General features: G+C 42.9%; 1 protein-coding gene across 5 annotated transcripts in view; it reads left to right on the top strand.

The window, feature by feature from the left end:
- Positions 1-1,719: 1,719 nt before the first annotated feature.
- The window catches only part of agla (amylo-alpha-1, 6-glucosidase, 4-alpha-glucanotransferase a), a 106,296-nt gene continuing 89,245 nt past the window's right edge, over positions 1,720-18,770 (top strand). Inside the window, exons 1-4 of one of the 5 annotated variants that reach the window (XM_041207897.1) lie at positions 1,720-1,738; positions 3,065-3,178; positions 15,796-16,003; positions 18,265-18,434. In XM_041207897.1, coding sequence (XP_041063831.1) covers positions 3,097-3,178; positions 15,796-16,003; positions 18,265-18,434 — 460 coding nt within the window. In that variant the 5' untranslated portion in view covers positions 1,720-1,738; positions 3,065-3,096. Of the gene's footprint in view, positions 1,739-2,384; positions 2,714-2,797; positions 2,817-3,064; positions 3,179-15,795; positions 16,004-18,264; positions 18,435-18,770 lie in introns of those variants that run through there. The other 4 variants (XM_041207892.1, XM_041207893.1, XM_041207895.1 and 1 more) reach the window with 4 other exon arrangements.

Genomic DNA, 18,770 nt, shown 5'->3' with positions numbered 1-18,770 from the left:
ACCATCTGCCAAGGTGATATTCAAAGCCGGGTCTCCAGAGCGTTACCCTGGGTCACTGAATTACAAAGATAAAAACAAAAAACTGCGGATGCTGGAAATCCAAAACAAAAACAGAATTACCTGGAAAAACACAGCAGGTCTGGCAGCATCGGCGGAGAAGAAAAGAGTTGACGTTTCGAGTCCTCATGACCCTTCAACAGAACTAGGTGAATCCAAGGAAGGGTTGAAATATAAGCTGGTTTAAGGTGTATGTGGTGGGGTTGGGGGGGGGGGGAGTTGGGTGGGGGGGAGGGAATTGGAGCGGGATGGTGTGGTTGTAGGGACAAGACTAGGCACTTTACAGCCTTCCGGACTGAATATTGAATTCAACAACTTTAGGTCTTGAACTTCCTCCTCCATCCCCACCCCCTTTCTGTTTCTTCCCCCTTCCTTTTGTTTTTTCCAATAAATTATATAGATTTTTCTTTTCCCACCTATTTCCATTATTTTTAAATACTTTTAAATCTTTTATGCTCCCCCCACCCCCACTAGAGCTATACCTTGAGTGCCCTACCATCCATCTTAATTAGCACATTCGTTCAGATAAAATCACCAACTTCAACACCTATGTGTTCTTTTGTTCTGTTGTCTGTGACATCTTTTGATGATCTGCTTCTATCACTGCTTGTTTGTCCCTACAACCACACCACCCCCCTCCACTTCTCCCCCCCCACCCCCCCCCCCCACCCCCACACACACACACACACACACACCTTAAACCAGCTTATATTTCACCCCTTCCTTGGATTCACCTAGTTCTGTTGAAGGGTCATGAGGACTCGAAACATCAACTCTTTTCTTCTCCGCCGATGCTGCCAGACCTGCTGAGTTTTTCCAGGTAATTCTGTTTTTGTCTCTGAATTACAAGTCCAGTGACAGTACCGCTACGCCACCACGTCTGTGGATGCTATTTATAATGTTTTCCAAGAAAGCATTTTAAAAAGCCCCACATAAGAGACTGCTAGCAGAAGTGGAAGCTCATGGATTGACGGCAAAATATTGACCTGGTTAGGAAATTGCCTGAGTGGCAGGAGACAGAGAATAAGGATAATGGACAGGCAATCTAATTGACAGAGTGTGACCAGTGGTGTCTCACAAGGGCCTCAACAACTTCAGTGATGGGATAGAAAGCCACATATCCAAATTTGCTGATGACAGAAAGATAGGTGGCGTTGAAAGTTCTGTAGATGGAGGTGTAATGTTACAAGGTGATATTGATAGACAAAATCAGAAGAACAGTGGCAAATGCATTTGAAGGTAGGCAAATGGACCTAAAAAGAATAGAACAGGGTATTTTCCTAAAGGTGAAAAGCATTAGAGGCCCAGACAGAGGGTTGGGATGCACCCACATGATTGGCATTTGCACAGAGGATTAAAAACCAACAGACTGGTTGGGTTGAATAATCTGGAAGCTGTAATCTTGATGTCATTCCTCACAGTGCCATTTGCTGCAGAGTAAAGGTGTCAGGTCAATTTGACCTTCACCAATTGAGGCTGACTTGCTTGATGTTATACCAGTGACATCACAGTAGATTGAGGTAGACAGAGGAGGAGCTGATTTTAAAACAGTGTTTGACTTCAGAGATGTCGAAATGTTGGCAATGGAAGTAGCTGAGTACATGGGACAGGGCAACAAGAGTGGATGGGAAATGTATAAGGATCACTGAGATATTGACCCACGACAGAGAGAGAGCTGAAGGTGAAAGAGCTTCCTTCTGCCCCTCAGAAAGATGGCGCCCACCGCCTGATCTCGGCCTGTGCGGGATACAGCGGGCCAGCCATTTCCTTAAAGCGCTGAGCCCGAGCAGCAACAGCCGATTGACTGAACGCCAAGGGAACAGCGTTTCGCTGAACTCCTCCCGCCGGACATTGTGATTTTGCTCTCCACCTCCCTGTTACTAAGGAGTTATCTTGCTCTCCGGAGGTGAAGAGTCAGGAGATTGAGTGAACGCCAAGGGGAGGAAGGGGAGGGGGGGGGGGGGGGGGGGGGGGCAGGAGGGGGTGACGTGATGGGGGAGGGGTTCCAGCGTAGGGGCGGGGTTTCAGGGAGGGGGTGGAGTCTCGGCGAAGCGGAGCGGTCAGGGGAGGAGGCGGGGTCTCGGGTCGGGGGGGGTGGGGGGAGGGAATGGGAGGGGTCTCGGGGTGGAGGCGGGGTCGTTGAACGGTAAGGGGGGAGTGGGCGAAGGGCGAAGTCTCAGGGAGGGGATGGGGATCTCGTGGGTGGGGTCTCCATTCGGGGGACTCCGGAGGAGGGAGGGGGTTTTTGGAGAGGGGTGAGGTCGCTCGGGGTCTCGGGAGGGGTGCGTCACGGACGGGGGCGGGGTCGTGGGCGGGGTGTCACCGAAGGGGGCCGTGTCTCGTTCATGGGAGAGGTGGGGTCTGTGGCTGGTTTCGGACCAGCTGCCCGTGACCTTGAGGTGGGCGGCGGCCAGTCACTCACTCGCTGATGTGCCCCGGTGGGAGGGGAGTGTATGTAGAGAAGGGAGCCACAGGAAGGTAAGGAGTTTGTAGCAGCCCGGCCACCGGCCTCTTGGAGCTGGGCTCTGGACAGAGGCCTGGAGTTGTGCTCCTTTAGGCCGAGTGAAGCAGGGCCGCTGCTGACGGGGCTGTCAGGCTGTACAGAGCGGCTGGAGTGATGATGATTGGAGCATTGTTACCTACGACGCTTGCATCAGTGAACAGCTATTTCTGAATAAATCCCCTCCAGTCATGGCCTACACCAATATTGTTGTTTAACTGTTCTCTTGTGTCTGGACACCTTGTGGGAGTAATTTAAGGTCGTGGCTGCTGTCTTTGGGGAAGGGGGGCGGGGGGGGGGTGGTTGGAGGGTGGTTCTTGCAGTTCGGTGTTGCCGTTTGCTTGTCGTTTTTGTTTTCTTCTTGTCCGTCCACCTCTGTTTTTCTCTTGCTGGTGTTTATAAAATTACAATGCAGTTGGTGGTGGAGAAACCCGCCCTGGCTGGTTTGATGCATTGTCCCATTTGTGTGGACTCTTAAGAGGATTAAATATTCCGTACTTTCTTCAGGGGAGAGTCGTGCACATGAAAACATTTAAACGATGGAGCGACCTAAGCAAGTTCGGATTCTGCAGCTCAATGAATGGGACAAGCTTGAAAGAACGCTTTTTCGGCTCAAACAAGGTCGGTGTTTATTTAACCTGCACTAAAGTTTTGTGCTCGCATCTGTTGCAAACTCATAGTCCAAATGAGGAAGTGCCGGGTGAAAGAACAGTTTTTAACACGACCTTGTGCTGTAAGAAGGGCCGTTTCAAAGTTTTGTTGGATTTACTTTTTGATTGTACTGTAATTTTGACATTTACATATGAAAGCTTTTGAACATATGTGTGAGCTGATGCGTGCTTTATTTTGGCAAATCTTAGAAGTGACGTAATTGATAGTTTGGCTCAGTCTAATTTGGGAGCAGTATCCATGACCGGTAATAAAACTGCTGTCACATAACTTCATGTGATGAATAGTGCACTTACCCCTCGAATGCTGTTGAATATTTTATTTTAAGATTGTGTCATTAAAAAGCTGTTGTATTTTATTGTCCTGTGGTTAGAAGTTGCAGTAACTCCTTTCCGCAATACCCGTTTTTTTTGAAATTGAGATATATTGAATCTTCTGCCTGAAGATTTTGAAATCGCGGAACAACTCTTGCAGCTACTGTCTACGTGATTTTTAACCCTAAGCTTGGCTTCACTCAATGACCGCTTATCGCCTTGTCGTCTCCTCTTATCAACATTGGAACAAAAACAAAAATTGCTGGAAAAACTCAGCAGGTTTGACAGCATCTGTGGCGATAAAGAGTTAACCTTTTAAACCAGATGATTCTTTTTCAGAACATCTGGACGCGAAACGTTAACTTTTTCTCTCCACAGGTGCTGTCAGACCTGAGTTTTCCCAGCAATTTTTGTTATTGATTCAGATCTCCAGCATCCGCAGTATTTTGCTTTTATCTTATCAACATTGGTGCTGTCTTGCACTATGGGGCATGCTTTTTACTTACGTTTTTTTTTGATGCAGTAGATTACTGTTGTGCTGCATGTGATTTCTTCAGCTTGAATCTTGGACACACTTTGGTCGTGCAATTGCAATATTTGCTGTAAAATGTTTGCATGTCAATCACAATTATGAGCGAATACCATTTTATTAGGTATTTAATATAGTGGATATGTTTGAAATGTGTATCCTAACGCTATGATATAAATTGTAGGGCCATTTAAAAATTGTTCTGCATTAGCAATTTTTTATTCTTTCAATGGATAGACATTTGTTACCCAGCCCTAAGTGCCCTTGAGAAGATGGTGGTGCGCTGTCTTGGACAGCTGCAGTCTTTCTGGCATCTGTAGCAGTTTGGTAGAAAGGAATGGCTTGCTAGGCCAATTCAGAGGTATTTAAAAGTAAACCACATTGGTGTGGGAGGTGGCGTCATTATAGGCCAGACCAGGGAAGGATGGCAGATTTCCTTTTCTAAAGGGCATTAGCGAACCAAATGGGATTTTCAGACAATCAATAGATTCGAGACCCCATTACTGAATCTAGCTTTCAGTTCCAGGTTTATTAATTTGGAATTTTAAATTTGAACCCATGTGCCCAGAGCATTAGCCTGAGTTTTTGGTTTACTAGTCCATTGACATTACCGCTTATACCACCGTCTTCCTCTGTGGCTTTTATATTTCTTTTGGGGAGATCAGAAAAGCATTATTGAGCTCAGAAGTTTATTGTTAAAATATGCTACGTTATTGAAATTAAATACCTCCAATGTTCAGAATTTTTTCAGAAAATATTAGCGGATTCCTGCAGCATTCCACGTAAGCAAACATTGAAGCTAGAATATGTGTGGGAAAGCAGGTCTGGAGCTGGTGGGTGAGAGTAGGTTGTAGTGTGTAGAAGCTGGCATGGATTTGGAGCAGAGTTGGGTGTGGGTGGATTTTGGTTCAGCTGGATCCATATTTCATGAAGCTGAGCTGTGGGTCAGAGTTGAGGGGCTCTGGATCCGGTTGTCTCCCTCCCCGGTGGATATTTGAGAGAAGATTGAGATTGAGGCAAGCTACAAGTCTGATGGGATTAGGCAAAAGGTCTAGTGTACGATGTATGGCGGTGGTGAAGTTGGGTTCTTTTAAGTATGAACTGAGGGTGGGCTGTTGAAATACCAGGGACAGATGTTGCAAAATTGTTTTTATTTGTTAAAAGCTGTAGGTTGATGTGCAGGAAAGATTAAAATGATTTGGGTTCAGGTTGTAGTTTGGGGCACTGATGGTGACATCAGTGTTGGTATCAAACTGATTATGTTTGAAACTTTCTGCCACTCACTGTACCTGAGGTGGACCTTAGAAAGATATTCAGACATTGCCATGTCTCCAAACTCTCAACATCAACCCATCTTCATCTCCCCTTTTCAACAGCATAAAACCCTTCACGTTTCTAACTCTCTTCCCGAAGAAGAGCCATATTGTACTTGCAATGTTAATTCTGTTTGTCTCCACAGATGCCGCCAGACCTGCTGAGGTTTTCCAACACTTATTGTTTTTATCCCATTTCCTAGTATTTGAGCTGGCAACAGTGGGTACACCAGGCCATTTATATCCACAGCATTTATATGGTTTGTCCAGTTCAGTTTCTGGTCAATGGTGACCCCTATCAAAATCCTGGGGGTTATTACCATTGACCAGAAACTGAACTGGACAAGCCATGTAAATACTGTGGCTACAAGAGCAGGTCAGAGGCTAGGAACCCCGCAGCAAGTATCTCACCTCCTGACTTCCCAAAGTCTGTCCACCATCTACAAGGCACAAGTCAGGAGTGTGATGGAATAGCCTCTGCTGCCCAGATGAGTGCAGCTCCAACAACACTTGAAGTTTGACACTATCCAAGACAAAGCATCCTGCTTGATTAGCACTCCCTCCACCACCGATGCACAGTAACAGTAGTGTGTACCATCTACAAGGTGCATGCAGTAACTCACCAAGGTTCCTTAGATATTACCTTCCAAACCCACAACTACTACCATCTAGAAGGTCAAGGACAGCAGATACATGGGAGCACCACCACCTGGAAGTTCCCCCTCCAAGCCACTCACCATCCTGAGTGAGCCAGCGATACCCACATCCTGTGAATGAATGAATGAAGAAAAAAAATTTGTAGATGGGATGTATGCGAATATGCAAATTGGGGAAATGTATTCCTGATGTGTCCTGCAAGTAAATCCTTGGAATGCTGGACACAGGAACTATTAAGTCCACGCATCCAGCACTATTCTGGTGGTAGATTTTTTTTTCCAGAATCTGAGTGTATAAGTATTCGAATAGTGTGGTTTTTCAGAGGCCAACGTGGAGGCCTCATAATTTATGTATTTTTTAAAATTAATTTTGATGGTTAGGACATAGGCTGCCTGGTTTTGCACCTGTGCCAGTACTCAAAGACCTGATGCGGTTAAACCTTGCTCAGATTTTGATAGGACCCACTGCCGGAGGCTGAGAACTTTGTCTGTATCTATATGTTAATGACCCTGAGGCTGGCAAATTGACTGGATATGGAGCAGAGGTCATGCCATCCATCTGTTTAGCTGCCTCTACTGCTTCCTCTTGCTCACCAAGCCAAATCTTCCCCACTGTGGCCCTAAGCCCTAGTCTTTCTCTAACTTGTCTTGTATTTCCTGCTCCATGCTGCTTTTGTGTTCATCTTGTCCACTGCAATCTGTCTCTTGCCTGTTTGACCCCATTCCCATTGTACTACCAGCCACCAGCTTCTCTCTCCACAGATGCTGTCAGATCTGAGATTTTCCAGCATTTTCTGTTTTTATTTCAGCTTTCCAGCATCTGCAGTATTTTGCTTTTTTCATCAGCTTCTCTTCCTGGTGGCAGTGTTAACTAACGTTATGAATTGCACCTTTATTCAGTTATTGTCCTCCATTTGAAAAGGGACATCGTCAACCCCGCCAAAAAATGCCCTCTTGACCTCTGCCCTTGCAAACCACTCCTATTTCCAACTCCCCTTTCCTCTCAGGTCCTTGAGAATGCTGTCTCCCTACACATCGATGTCTATCTCTCTTGCAACTCTTTCATTGAATGTCTCCAATCCACCCCAGCCACTGTCCTAAAACTGCCTTAACCAAAGCCATGAGCAACATTCTATATGATTGGACAATACACTATGTCACATTCATCAACTTCTGTGTCAGCACTGCCACTCTCCTCCGACATCTGTCCTCTAGACAGCTAGTGGACCTACCCTTGGTTATTTCCACTTTTACTGATCTGATTGTAGCCACAGCATCGCCAGCAATGGCTTCTCTTTTTCATTCCCATATCTGAAGTACCTCCCCATTCTTGACCCCCTCCCAATTCCTCATCTACATGTTGCTTTTTGGCACTACAATCAACAGTCATAGGATCAACTTTTGTGTGAACATTGGCACTAGCTCTACTCATTTCCTCCACTGCTTTTGTGTTGTCAGACTTCATTTTCGGCAGATTCTTGAATGAATCACAATTTTATAGAGTTACGCACTGGGAAGACTGAAAAGATTGTTTAGTTAGCAACATATCTCTCCCCACCACCAACACCCCACCCCAAACATTTTGTTCACTCTGAGGCTGAGCCAGACTGTTTCTTGGTGCCATCTTTGACCTCAATTTGAGTTATTAACCTCCCATCCTCTGCATCACTTCCACCTTGGAAGCGCCACTTGCTTCCACTCTGCCCTCCTAGCTGGCCCCTCAGTCTCTATCCTTTCTCTATAAACTCCCATTCATTCAAAACTCTGCTGCCTGTATAATATCCTCTTATCCATCTCACCTGTACTTGCTAACCTATATTGTCTCCAATGTCTCAAATTTTAAAATATCATAGAATCTTTACGGTGCAGAAGGAGGCTATTTGGTCCATAGAGTCTGCACTGCTCGCTGAAAGAGCAGTCTACGTAATCACATTCCCCTGCCTTATCCCCGTAAACTTGCACATTATTTTCAGGTAGCAATCCAATTCCTTTCTGAATATCTCAATCGAACCTGCCTCCACCACCCTTTCTGGAAGTTTGATCCAGATTCCAACCGCACTGAGTGAAAAAATTTTTTCCTCACATCACTTCTCTTTTTGCCCATTATTTTGAATCTGTGCCCTCTTGTTCTTGATCTACTCTTGAGAGGGAGCAGTTTCTCATTATATACTCTGTCCATACCCCTCAGGATCTTGAATACCTCTAATAAGTGTCCCCTCAGCCTTTTTTCCAAGGGAACCAGACCCAACCTCTCCAATCAATCCTCACAGCTACAGTTGTTTATCCCTGGAATCATTCTTGTGAATCTCCTCTCTACAATCTCCAATGTCATGGCACCCAGAACTGGGCACAGTACTCTGGATGAGGCCTAACTAGTGTCTTATAAAAGTTTAACATGACCTCCTTGCTCTTGTACTCAATGCCCCTATTAATAAAACCTAGGATACTATATGCTTTATTAACTGCTCTCTTAACATGGCCTGCCACCTTCAATGATTTATGTACACATATGCCAGGGTCCCTTTGTTCCTGCACCTCATTTAGAGTTTCTGCCTTTATTTTATACCATCTCTCCACATTCTTCCTGCCAAAATGAACCACGTTACACTTCTCTGCATTGAACTTCATCTGCCATTTGTCTGTCCAATCCACCAATATATGTATATCCCTTTGAAGTTCAAGACTATCCTCTTTGCAGTTGACACTGCTTCCAATCTCCGTATCATCTGCAAATTTTGAAATCATGCCCTGCACACCACAGTTTAAGTCATTAATATATATCAAGAAGTACAAGAGTCCCAACACTGACCCCTGAGGAACTCCATTACAGACCATCCTCCAATCTGAAAAGCAACCATTTATCACTACTGTTTCCTGTCACTCAGCCAATTTCTTATCCAAGTGCCAACTTTCCCTTTTATTCCATGAGCTAGAATTTTGCTCAAGTCTGTTGTGTGGCACTGTACCAAATGCCTTTTGAAAATCCATATACACCACATCAACAGCATTGCCTTTATCAATCTTCACTGTTACCACCTCAAAAAAAACTCCAAGTTAGTTAAACGTGATTTTCCCTTAACGAATCCATGCTGGCTTCCCTTAATTATCCTGCACTTGTCTAAGTGATTATTGATTTTATCCCGTACTTTAGTTTCCAGAAGTTTCCCTACCACTGAAGTCAAACTGACTAGTCTGTAGTTGTTGGCTTTATCCTTGCACCCTTTTTGAACAAGGGTGTAACATTTGCAATTCTCCAGTCCTCTGGTACCACCCCTGTATCTGAGGAAGACTGGAAGATTATCACCAGTGCCTCTGTAATTTTCACACTTACCTCCCTCAGTATCTTTAGATGCACCTCATCCAGCCCTGTTACCTTATCAATTTTAAGTAAAGATAGCCTTTCTAACACCACCTCCTTCTCAATTGTAAATTCCTTGTGTACTAGTTACTTCCTCTCTCACCTCTGCCTTGGTAGCACCCTCTTCCTTTGTAAAGACAGATGCAAAGTACTCATTTGATACCGCTACTTCTCCTGCCTCCACATGCAAGTCTCCTTGTTTTTTTTTTATCCTTAATCAGCCCTATCCTTTCTTTTACCAGCCTTTTATTATTATTTGTATGCTTATAGAAGACCTTGGGATTCCCATTTATGTTAGCTGCCAGTCTCTTTTTATGCACTCCCCTTGCTTTTCTTATTAGTTTCTTCACTTCCTCTCTTGTCCTTCTATATTCAACCTGATTCTCCACTGTATTTTCTACCTGACACCTGTCATACATTTACTTCTTCCTTTTCATCTTCACCTCTATTGTTCTTGTCATCCAGGGTGTTCTAGATTTATTTATCCTACCTTTCCCCTTCAAGGGAATATCTCCTTGAAAGTAACCCATTGTTCAGTGACCGTCTTTTCCACCAGTATTTGATTCCAATTCACTCGACTCAGATGCATTCTCATCCCATCGAAGTTGGCTTTCCTCTCATTAATTATCCCTGCTCTGGATTGCTCCTTGTCCATCCCCTAAATGCTTTCCCACTATTGTTTGATCCACTTCGACCAACTCATACCCTAGAACCAGGTCCAGCGGTGCCTGCCCTCTTGTTGGACCTGAAACATACTGCTGCAGAAAATTATCTTGAACACACTCCAGGAACCTTCACCCTTCTTGTCCTTTTGCATTGTTCCTATCTCAGCCTATATTTGGATAATTGAAGCCCCCCCGTTATAATTACTTGATAATTCTTACACCTCTCTGTAATTTCTTTGCAAATTGTTTCTCTTCATCCTATTTATCTTATTTTGACCTCAACTCCAATTTCCTGCCCTCTCCCCATAATCTTTCAACTCATTACTAATTAAAAATCTCCCTACCTCCTCAAGTTTATTCAGCGTTCTGGCATCCACTGCACTCTTGAGGTAGTGAATTCCACAGATTCACAACCCTTTGAAAAAAGTAATTCCTCCTCATCTCTGATTTAAATCTACCACCCCTTAGCTTTAAACTATGGCCTCTCATTCTAGACTGCTCCAGAAGGGGAAACACCTGCTCCACGTCTACTCTGTCTATCCCCTTTAGCATCTTATATACCTCAATTAGATGATCTCTCATCCTTCTAAACTCTAGCGAGTATAGGCCTAAACTGCTCAAACTCTCCTCATAAGACAAGCCCTGCATCTCTGGAATCAATCTAGTTAACCTCCTCCGAACCGCCTCCAATGCAACTGCATCCTTCCTCAAGTAAGGGGACCAAAATTGTGCACAGTACTCCAGGTGCGGTCTCACCAATGCCTTGTACAGTTGCAACAACACTTCCCTATTTTTATACTATATTCCTTTAGCAATAAATGCCAAAATTCCATTTGCTTTCCTTATTACCTGCTGTACCTGCATACTAGCTTTCAGCGATTCATGCACGAGGACGCCCAGATCCCTCTGCACTGAAGCATTCTGAAGTTTCTCTCCATTTAAATGATAAGTCGCCTTTTTTATTCTTCTAACCAAAATGGATAACCTCACACTTATCCATGTTAAACTCCATCTGCCAAATTTTGGCCCATTCACCTAACCTGCCCATCTCCATTTGTAAATTTCTTATTTCAGTCTCTCCTAAACAACTTGTACCCAGGAATATTTAACGTCCAGTCCTGCCCTCCTTTGAACCAGGTCTCTGTTATAGCAATAATATCATAGTTCCATTTGTCAACCTGAGTCTGTAGTTCACCAATCTTATTAGCTACACTCCATGCATTCACATACATGCACATTAATCTTGATTTTGGCTTTTTAACTTTTCCCCCTTGCTCTGACCCCATTTAATGACTTACTATAGCCTACTCTAGTTCTATCAAACTCTCCAAGTATTGTATTTACCTTGAAATTACTCTCTGATTTATCCTCCTTACTAGTTAACACTTCCCTTCTTCCCACTGCCAGTTTTTCTCCTCTCCTCTCTGAATTTCCCCTCAGGTTCCCATCCCCCTGCCAATCTAATTAAAGCCTCCCCAACGGCACTAGCAAACGTCCCTACGAGGACATTAGTTCCAGTCCTGTTAAGGTGTAAACCGTCCTCCTTGTACAGGTCCCATCCACTCCAGAACCGGTCCCCATGGCTCAGAAATCTACAGCCCTCCCCCTTGCTCCCATTTCTCCAGTCACGTATTGAACTGCTCAATCTTCCTATTCTTAAGTTCACTGGCACATGGCACTGGTAGTAATTCTGAGATCACTGCTCTTGAGGTCCTGCTTTTCAATTCCTAACTCCCTAAAACCTGCTTTTAGGACCCTGTCCCTTTTCCTGCCTATGTCATTGACCCCAGTGTGGACCATGATCTCTGGCTGCTTACCCTCCCCCCCCAAAAAGTGCCCTGCAGCCACTCTGTGACACCCTCGACCCTGGCACCAGGGAGGCAACATACCACCCTGGAGTCACATCTATGGCTGCAGAAAAGCCTGTCTGCTCCTCTAACTGTGGAGTCCCCTACCAGTGTAGCATTTCCATTCTTCCTCCTCCTCTCCTGTGCGTCTTGCTCACCAGTATCCAAAATGGAAAAGTGTTTAGAAAGTGAGAGAGCTTCGGGAAATTCCTGCACTAGATGCATGTTTCTGTGATACTCTGGCGGCCACCCATTCCCTCGCTGCCTGTGTACTTCTTAGCTGTGGTGTGACCACCTCTCTAACCATGCTATCCACATAATCCTCAGCCTTGTGGATGCACCACAATGACTCCAGCTGCCACTCAAGTTCCGCAACCTGGAGCTCAAGTTCCTACTGCTGATGACATTTCCTGCAGACGTAGTCATTGAAGGCACATTCCACATGGCCGAGCTGCACTGACATACCTTAAAAGTAGTTACTCACCTGTCACTCACCAGTCGTTTCCTCCTCTCCCTCTCGTGCCTCTTTATGAAGTCTTGCTCCTCTCTCACTCTTTTATCTCCTGGGTTCCTCTCTAGTTCCCTATGACGTCACACTTGATTTTCTCCAAATCTGGTCAGTCCACTGAGACCCAGCACCGCAGCTAGCTCCTTTTGTGCTCCCGCCTCCTCTTGCTCTCTTTTACGTGTTCATTTTATTGTTTTTCTTAATTTACTTATTGACAAATTCTACTGCTCGGGATAAGCCTGCTACTATTTATAAACCTCACTGATGCTAACAAAACCTTTAAAATTACAAATAAATGACCAATTTGAAAGACAAACAAGCAAATCACCACTCACCATCCAATCACCTATCTGCTACCCTGTGATGTCACATCTTGATTTGATTTTTGTTTTCAAATGTGGAAACTGGTTAGAGGTCAGCCCCCGCTGTTGTCGCTGACTCCTGCCCTTATTTTTAAATCCCTTCATGGTGTTACCCCTTGCTATTTATGTAACCCCTGTTAGGAAATAGAGAGTTTAAATAAGTTGTGTGTGTTAAGAATAAGTTATATCTTTAAGTTTAAGTTTAATTTGTATTTCTGTATTTATGAATTAAAAGGTTGAAACCTGATTTTTATTTTCACTTTAAGATGTCTGCATTTTAATGAGATTTTATGACTCTTGAAGGGGAGTTAAAAGAAACAAGGTTTTTTGAAAAAACTGTGCTGCTGCTTAACAACAGGGGTCCCACAAAGACAGAGAAAAACAGAAAAAGTTGTTTCAGTTCAGTTGAAGCCAGGATTCTAGAGGCTTGACACGGGAGAGTGTGGTGTGCCTGACCACATGTCGCCCATTGGTTTACATGGACTGTGAACATTAGAGTATAAAATAGCTTTTGTAACTTCTTATCCTTAAGAACCTGTATCTATCTGTAAAGGTATGGTTGCGGGTGAAGGAGTATTGTAATATAGTTCGTCTTTTGGTTGCTTAACAAGTGTTTTATTCTTTTGTTAAAAGTTCATCAGCTGACCCCTATGACTCTCCATACGTCTAAACCAAAAAATAAAAGTTAGGATCTATCAAGCCGTGTTCCACCCTGGGATCTGACTTGTCCAGTGAAAACACCAGCTGGGATCATAACACCTCCACCTGCAACACCAGAATTCTCAGTTCCTCTGGCTCCAACTCCTTCACCTCACTGTTATGCCCTGGAATTCTGCATAAACATTTCTGGCTCTCCTCCTTTAAAATGCTCCTCATGATGCACCTCTTTAAACAAGCTTTTGATCACCCTTCCTCCTTTGACTTGGCAACCATTTTATGATTACATCTCTGCAAAGAGATGGGTGATTTCTCTCCATTTCATATAAATGTTAGTTGCTGTAGATATATTCAGTATTTCTTAATTTGCGAGTAAAAAAAAAATGACTGAGGGAAAATCTAATTGTTGAAGGTTCAAGATTAGTGGTGAATTATGGCCTCCAGCAAAGCATGCTTCTCTAGAAAATATTGAAGTTGTACATCAAAAATGATGCATGGATGATTAATCTTCAGGATTGTTTCACTTTAGATTTTTTTTTTCATTCATGGGATGTGGGTGTCGCTGGCTAGGTAGAATTTATTGCCCTTGAGAAGGTGGTGGTGAGTTGCTGCCTTGAATCACTGCAGCCTATGTGGTGTGGGTACATCCACAGTGCTGTTAGGGAGGGAGTTCCAGGATTTTGACTCAGTGACAGTGAAGAAACTGATAATTGATGGTGTTTTAATGTTTAAAAAAAGTGACGTTTGTGTTTTCAGTGTACTCTACAGACCAAAATGTGCTTTAAGACATTCTCTGGCATTCAACCCAGCTCCCGTTCCCTTCCAGACAGTTCAGATATACTGTAGTCTACCTTAACCCCTGAAACCTTTCACAGAGACATGGCCTGCACTCTCCCAGTTTATCCTCATACTCTTCGTGTCCACAGCACTGCTGTGTTCAAACTCATTCGCTTCTCCTCCAATCCAGTTTGATTTAAAAAATTTTTTCAATCTTCCATTCGACCCAGCATTTTCTTTTTCTCTTGCCCCTTTCAGTCCACATCAACATATTTCTTCATCCCTTCCCCTATTTCTTGCTGATATTTCTTTTCCCTGCATCATCAGTTAATGAGTTAGTTTTGTCCAGTGGTGCCAAATAATAAGTTTTTAAATGTGCCTGAGTCAGAAGGTGGTAGGTTTAAGTTCCACTGCAGAGATTTAAGAGTGAGTTTTATATTTTTGAAGGCACTGTCTTTCAAATGAGACCTTAAACTGAGGTCCCATTTTCCACCCAAAGGTCTCATGGCAGTTTTCCAAGAGCAGCAAAGGAGTTCTCCACTTGTCCCCTGGGCAATATTTATCCTGTAAGTAACATCATTAAAACAGATTATCGGTCTGTTTACTTCTTTTGTGGGACCTTACTGTGCACATAGTGACTTTTGCTACATTTGAACAGTGATTACATTTCAAAAGCATTTCATTGGCTGTGAAGTGTTTTGGTGTACCTGAGGTAATGAAATCTTTCACTCTCTTTCTTTCACTCTTCATTTTCCCCCATACTAGAGTGCTGTTCCCAAGCTTCTGTTTTCCTCCCTCATGCACTGCTCCCAGATTCTGACCCCTTTCCTTAATTGTCATTCATTTCCCCCTTTATAATGATGGATATTGAATCAAATTAAATAAATTAATTTTCTTAAACTAGATTGCATGCAAACACAGAAAGGTAATATAGATATCTAATATGTTAATTCCACTAATTTTTGCCTGTCATTATGAGTAATAAAAGTGTCTGCTTGACCTGGTGCTCTTGACTCACAAGACTGAAGCCCTATTCTAAAACTCGAGCATCTTATCTGCTTGATGCTCTACTGTAGTTCTACATTTTGGTAAATGCCTTCCACTGTTAAGATCTTAAACTGTGATGCTTCCATCTGTTTTGTTCACATGGGTGGTCAAGGTCCTAAAACACTATTTGAGAAACAGGGAATTTTCCTGAGGTCCTGACCAACAAAAAAAAACACTTTTTTCTTCATGTCATTGTTGTTTATGGGGTCTGGCTGTGCAAAAAGTGGTTGAACAGTTTAATGTGTGTGAGCTTTTTTTAAAGAGTTGATGAAAAACCTGATATGGCACTATGTAAGTGTGAGCCTTCATTTCTCTCCCAGTGAGGATTCTTTATTACCTTGAATAAAAAAAAGTTCCCATTTGCCCAGTTGATGGTTGACAGTTAAAATTTAATTACTGGTGCTTTTTGAAGCTTTCAGAATATTTATTAAAGATAATTGGTGCAATTTACATTTCACGTGTAAGATGATGTTGTTACAGATCACTTGTAACCAAAATAAAATTGGTTACATATATTTTTCTGTTTTTGTCCTCAGGATATGAATTGCAGTTTCGCCTTGGTCCATCTTTACAAGGAAAGGATGTCCATGTGCATACCAACTATCCAGTTGATACAGATAGTTTTGACCGTCATCACTTTCAGTTAGTGCATTGGCAGAATACAATAGGAGGAGATGACTCTGATAGATACTGTGCAATTGATCTGCAGATAGCTGGATCATTTCAATTTTATTTTAGCTACGGGTGAGCTTAAATGAATATTAATTTTTCTAATCTTGAGATATGAAGTTCTTCATTGAAATGTTTTCACAATCCACTTTTGCCACCACCTCCGCCCTGCCCAATTTTCTCTCATAAGGATGCTGAATCATTCCAGTGATATGATTCAAAAGCCAGTTAATTTCTGGAATCCTCTCCATTTATCATGAATTGACCGCAGACGAATTAGCTAGAAACCATCACAGACAAGCCTGATCAGTCTTTACTTGACATCCATAAGCACATACATTCCGCCAGGAGGCAAAGGAGCAAGGACGTTATCTGGTTTTCTTTTCCATTCCTTAGCCAAGGGCTGTTGGGGTTAATGATAGCATCCTTACCACAACACTGTTGGAATTCAGCCATCTCTGCATATTAAACCTGGGATCTTTTTGGCCTGTGAAGCTCTGTTCTACACTAGGTAGCAAATTTGCCAACATTAGCAGCAAAATCCATTTTTGGTATTAGGCAGAGTCCAATTTTCACTTGGACTCCTTTTACCAACAGCTCCAGCTTTCCCTCCCCCTGCCTCCCCAGGTGTTTTTCCAAACACGTGGATGCAAAGTTCTTACTGCTTTTATCAAAATGACGATATCCAACAAGAGAGAATCTAACCACCTCCCATTCATCGCTGAATCCCCTACTATCAACATCCTCAGGGCTACCATTGACCAGAAACTGAATTGGACCAGCTATATAAATAGTGTGGTTACAAGAGCAGGTCAGAAGCTGGGAATTCTGCAGAGAGTAACTTGCCTCCTGACGACTCAAAGTGTGCTCACCATCAACAAGGCACAAGTCAGGAGTGTGATGGAATACTCTCCACTTGGCTGGGTAAGTGCAGCTCCAACAACACTCAAGCTCGACACCACCCAGGATAAAGCAACTTGCTTGACTGGTACCTCATCCACCAAAATAAACATTCACTCCCTCCACCACTAATGCAGAGTGACATCAGTGTTTACCATCTACAGGATGCACTACAGCAACTCACCAAGGGTCCTTTGACAGCACCTTCCAAACCCACAACCTCTACCACCTAGAAAGACAGGGGCAGCTAATGCAAGTGGTAGTATTTCCATACAAGTTCCTCTCCAAGTCTCTTACCACCCTGGCTTGGATCTATATTGGTGTTCTTTCACCCTTGTGGGATCAAAATCCTGGAACTCCCTCCCTCACAGCACTGTGGTTGTACCTGAACCAGATGGACTTCAGCGGTTCAAGAAGGCAGCTCATCACCATCTTCTTGAGGGCAATTAGGAATTGACAACTAATGCTGGCCTAGCCAGTGATGTCCAAATTCTGTGAATGAAAGAAAGGAAGCATATTTCGCTCTTGGCTTTCAAAGTAATTATAAATTTACACCTGAGGCAATGTAACCTCTTGAAATTTCTGGGTATTAAATATTTGGTAATGATGAAGTTAACAGCATTAAATCAGTTTGTCACATCTGTTATTTTTAAGTTCCTGTTTCTCTTCCCAACATTAACCTATTCCACTTTTGGGCAGGATATCTTCACAATTGCAAATCTTAATCTTTGATTCCTCCTTGCCTTTTTAGTTGACTCGTTCCCAGAGAGGCTAGGCTTTGCTAATCATTTGTAATTAGTATTAACTTTTAGCTTCTTGTTTGAAAGTTAACTTCAATGAAATTAATGCTAGATTGTCTTTCTGTAAATGTTCTCCTCTTTGGGGACGAATAATATTATATTTGATTCTTTCATGATCTTTCAATTGAGAGAATCTAAATCAAGTTGATTCTGAGCTAAAAGGCCATTTCACTGATCTTTAAGCTCGCTTTCTGCCATTGCATGACTGTTACTAGCCCTACATGAGAAGCCTTATGCGATGAAGGCAGCTTTCTGTAGTCTTTTAGAATAAGGAAATCCCATTCAGAGCTGCAGAGCATGACGGAAAGAGAATAAACACATTTTTAATATAATGGAAACCATCATGAAGTAGCTTTAAGTGCATGGCCTTAGTACAGTTTATCGAAAAACTGCATTGTAGTGAAATGTTGATGTATCCATATGATTCAATGCCAATGCATTTTTCATAAGCAGCATTATATTTCAAATGTGTGTTTTACAGGGTGAATGTGAATTTGGCAGAGGTGGGCTGATGGAATGGGACTGTGAATGGGAAGATGCATACTTATTTGATTTTAATAAAACATAAGCATTGTAATTCCAACAACAATTGAAGGAAACATAGAATGACTGCATTTCTTGTGTTTTTCTTTAAAGACATAATCAAAAGATTAGTACGGGCTTTATAGTCGTAGATCCTATTCTACGTGTTGGACATGACAATCGAATTCTGCCACTGGATTGCATTTGTGCACAGACATTCTTATCCAAATGTTTGGGACAATTTGATGAATGGGAGGACCGGCTGAACGTTGCCAAGCAGTCAGGTGAGAATCAATGAATGTACAAATTCTAAGTCTAAGTCTATTGTGAAAAATATGTTTAATGTCAAGCTGTTTATCTTAACTTTTCTTCACCTGTATAGATAACCAGGTGACAGAACATAATGTGCATTGCAATATTAACGGCCAACTCAAAACTCAAAGCCATACTTAACCTTAATTCTGTTTCCATATGTGCAAATGCTTCTCTAAACATTTTTTGTAACTATTGGATGGGATACAGGGGAAGAAACCTTGCCTTCCAACAAGAGGTCCTTCCTATTTTCCTGTGTGTGTGTGTCTTCTTGCATCTCACTCTCCCTTTCCACATTTACTGTGTGT

This window comes from Carcharodon carcharias, chromosome 16 (genome assembly GCF_017639515.1).
Source record: "Carcharodon carcharias isolate sCarCar2 chromosome 16, sCarCar2.pri, whole genome shotgun sequence".
In the NCBI taxonomy this organism is placed as follows: Eukaryota; Metazoa; Chordata; class Chondrichthyes; order Lamniformes; family Lamnidae; genus Carcharodon; species Carcharodon carcharias.
Note: the sequence above shows the minus strand (reverse complement) of the source record. Positions and strands in the feature narration are given on the sequence as shown.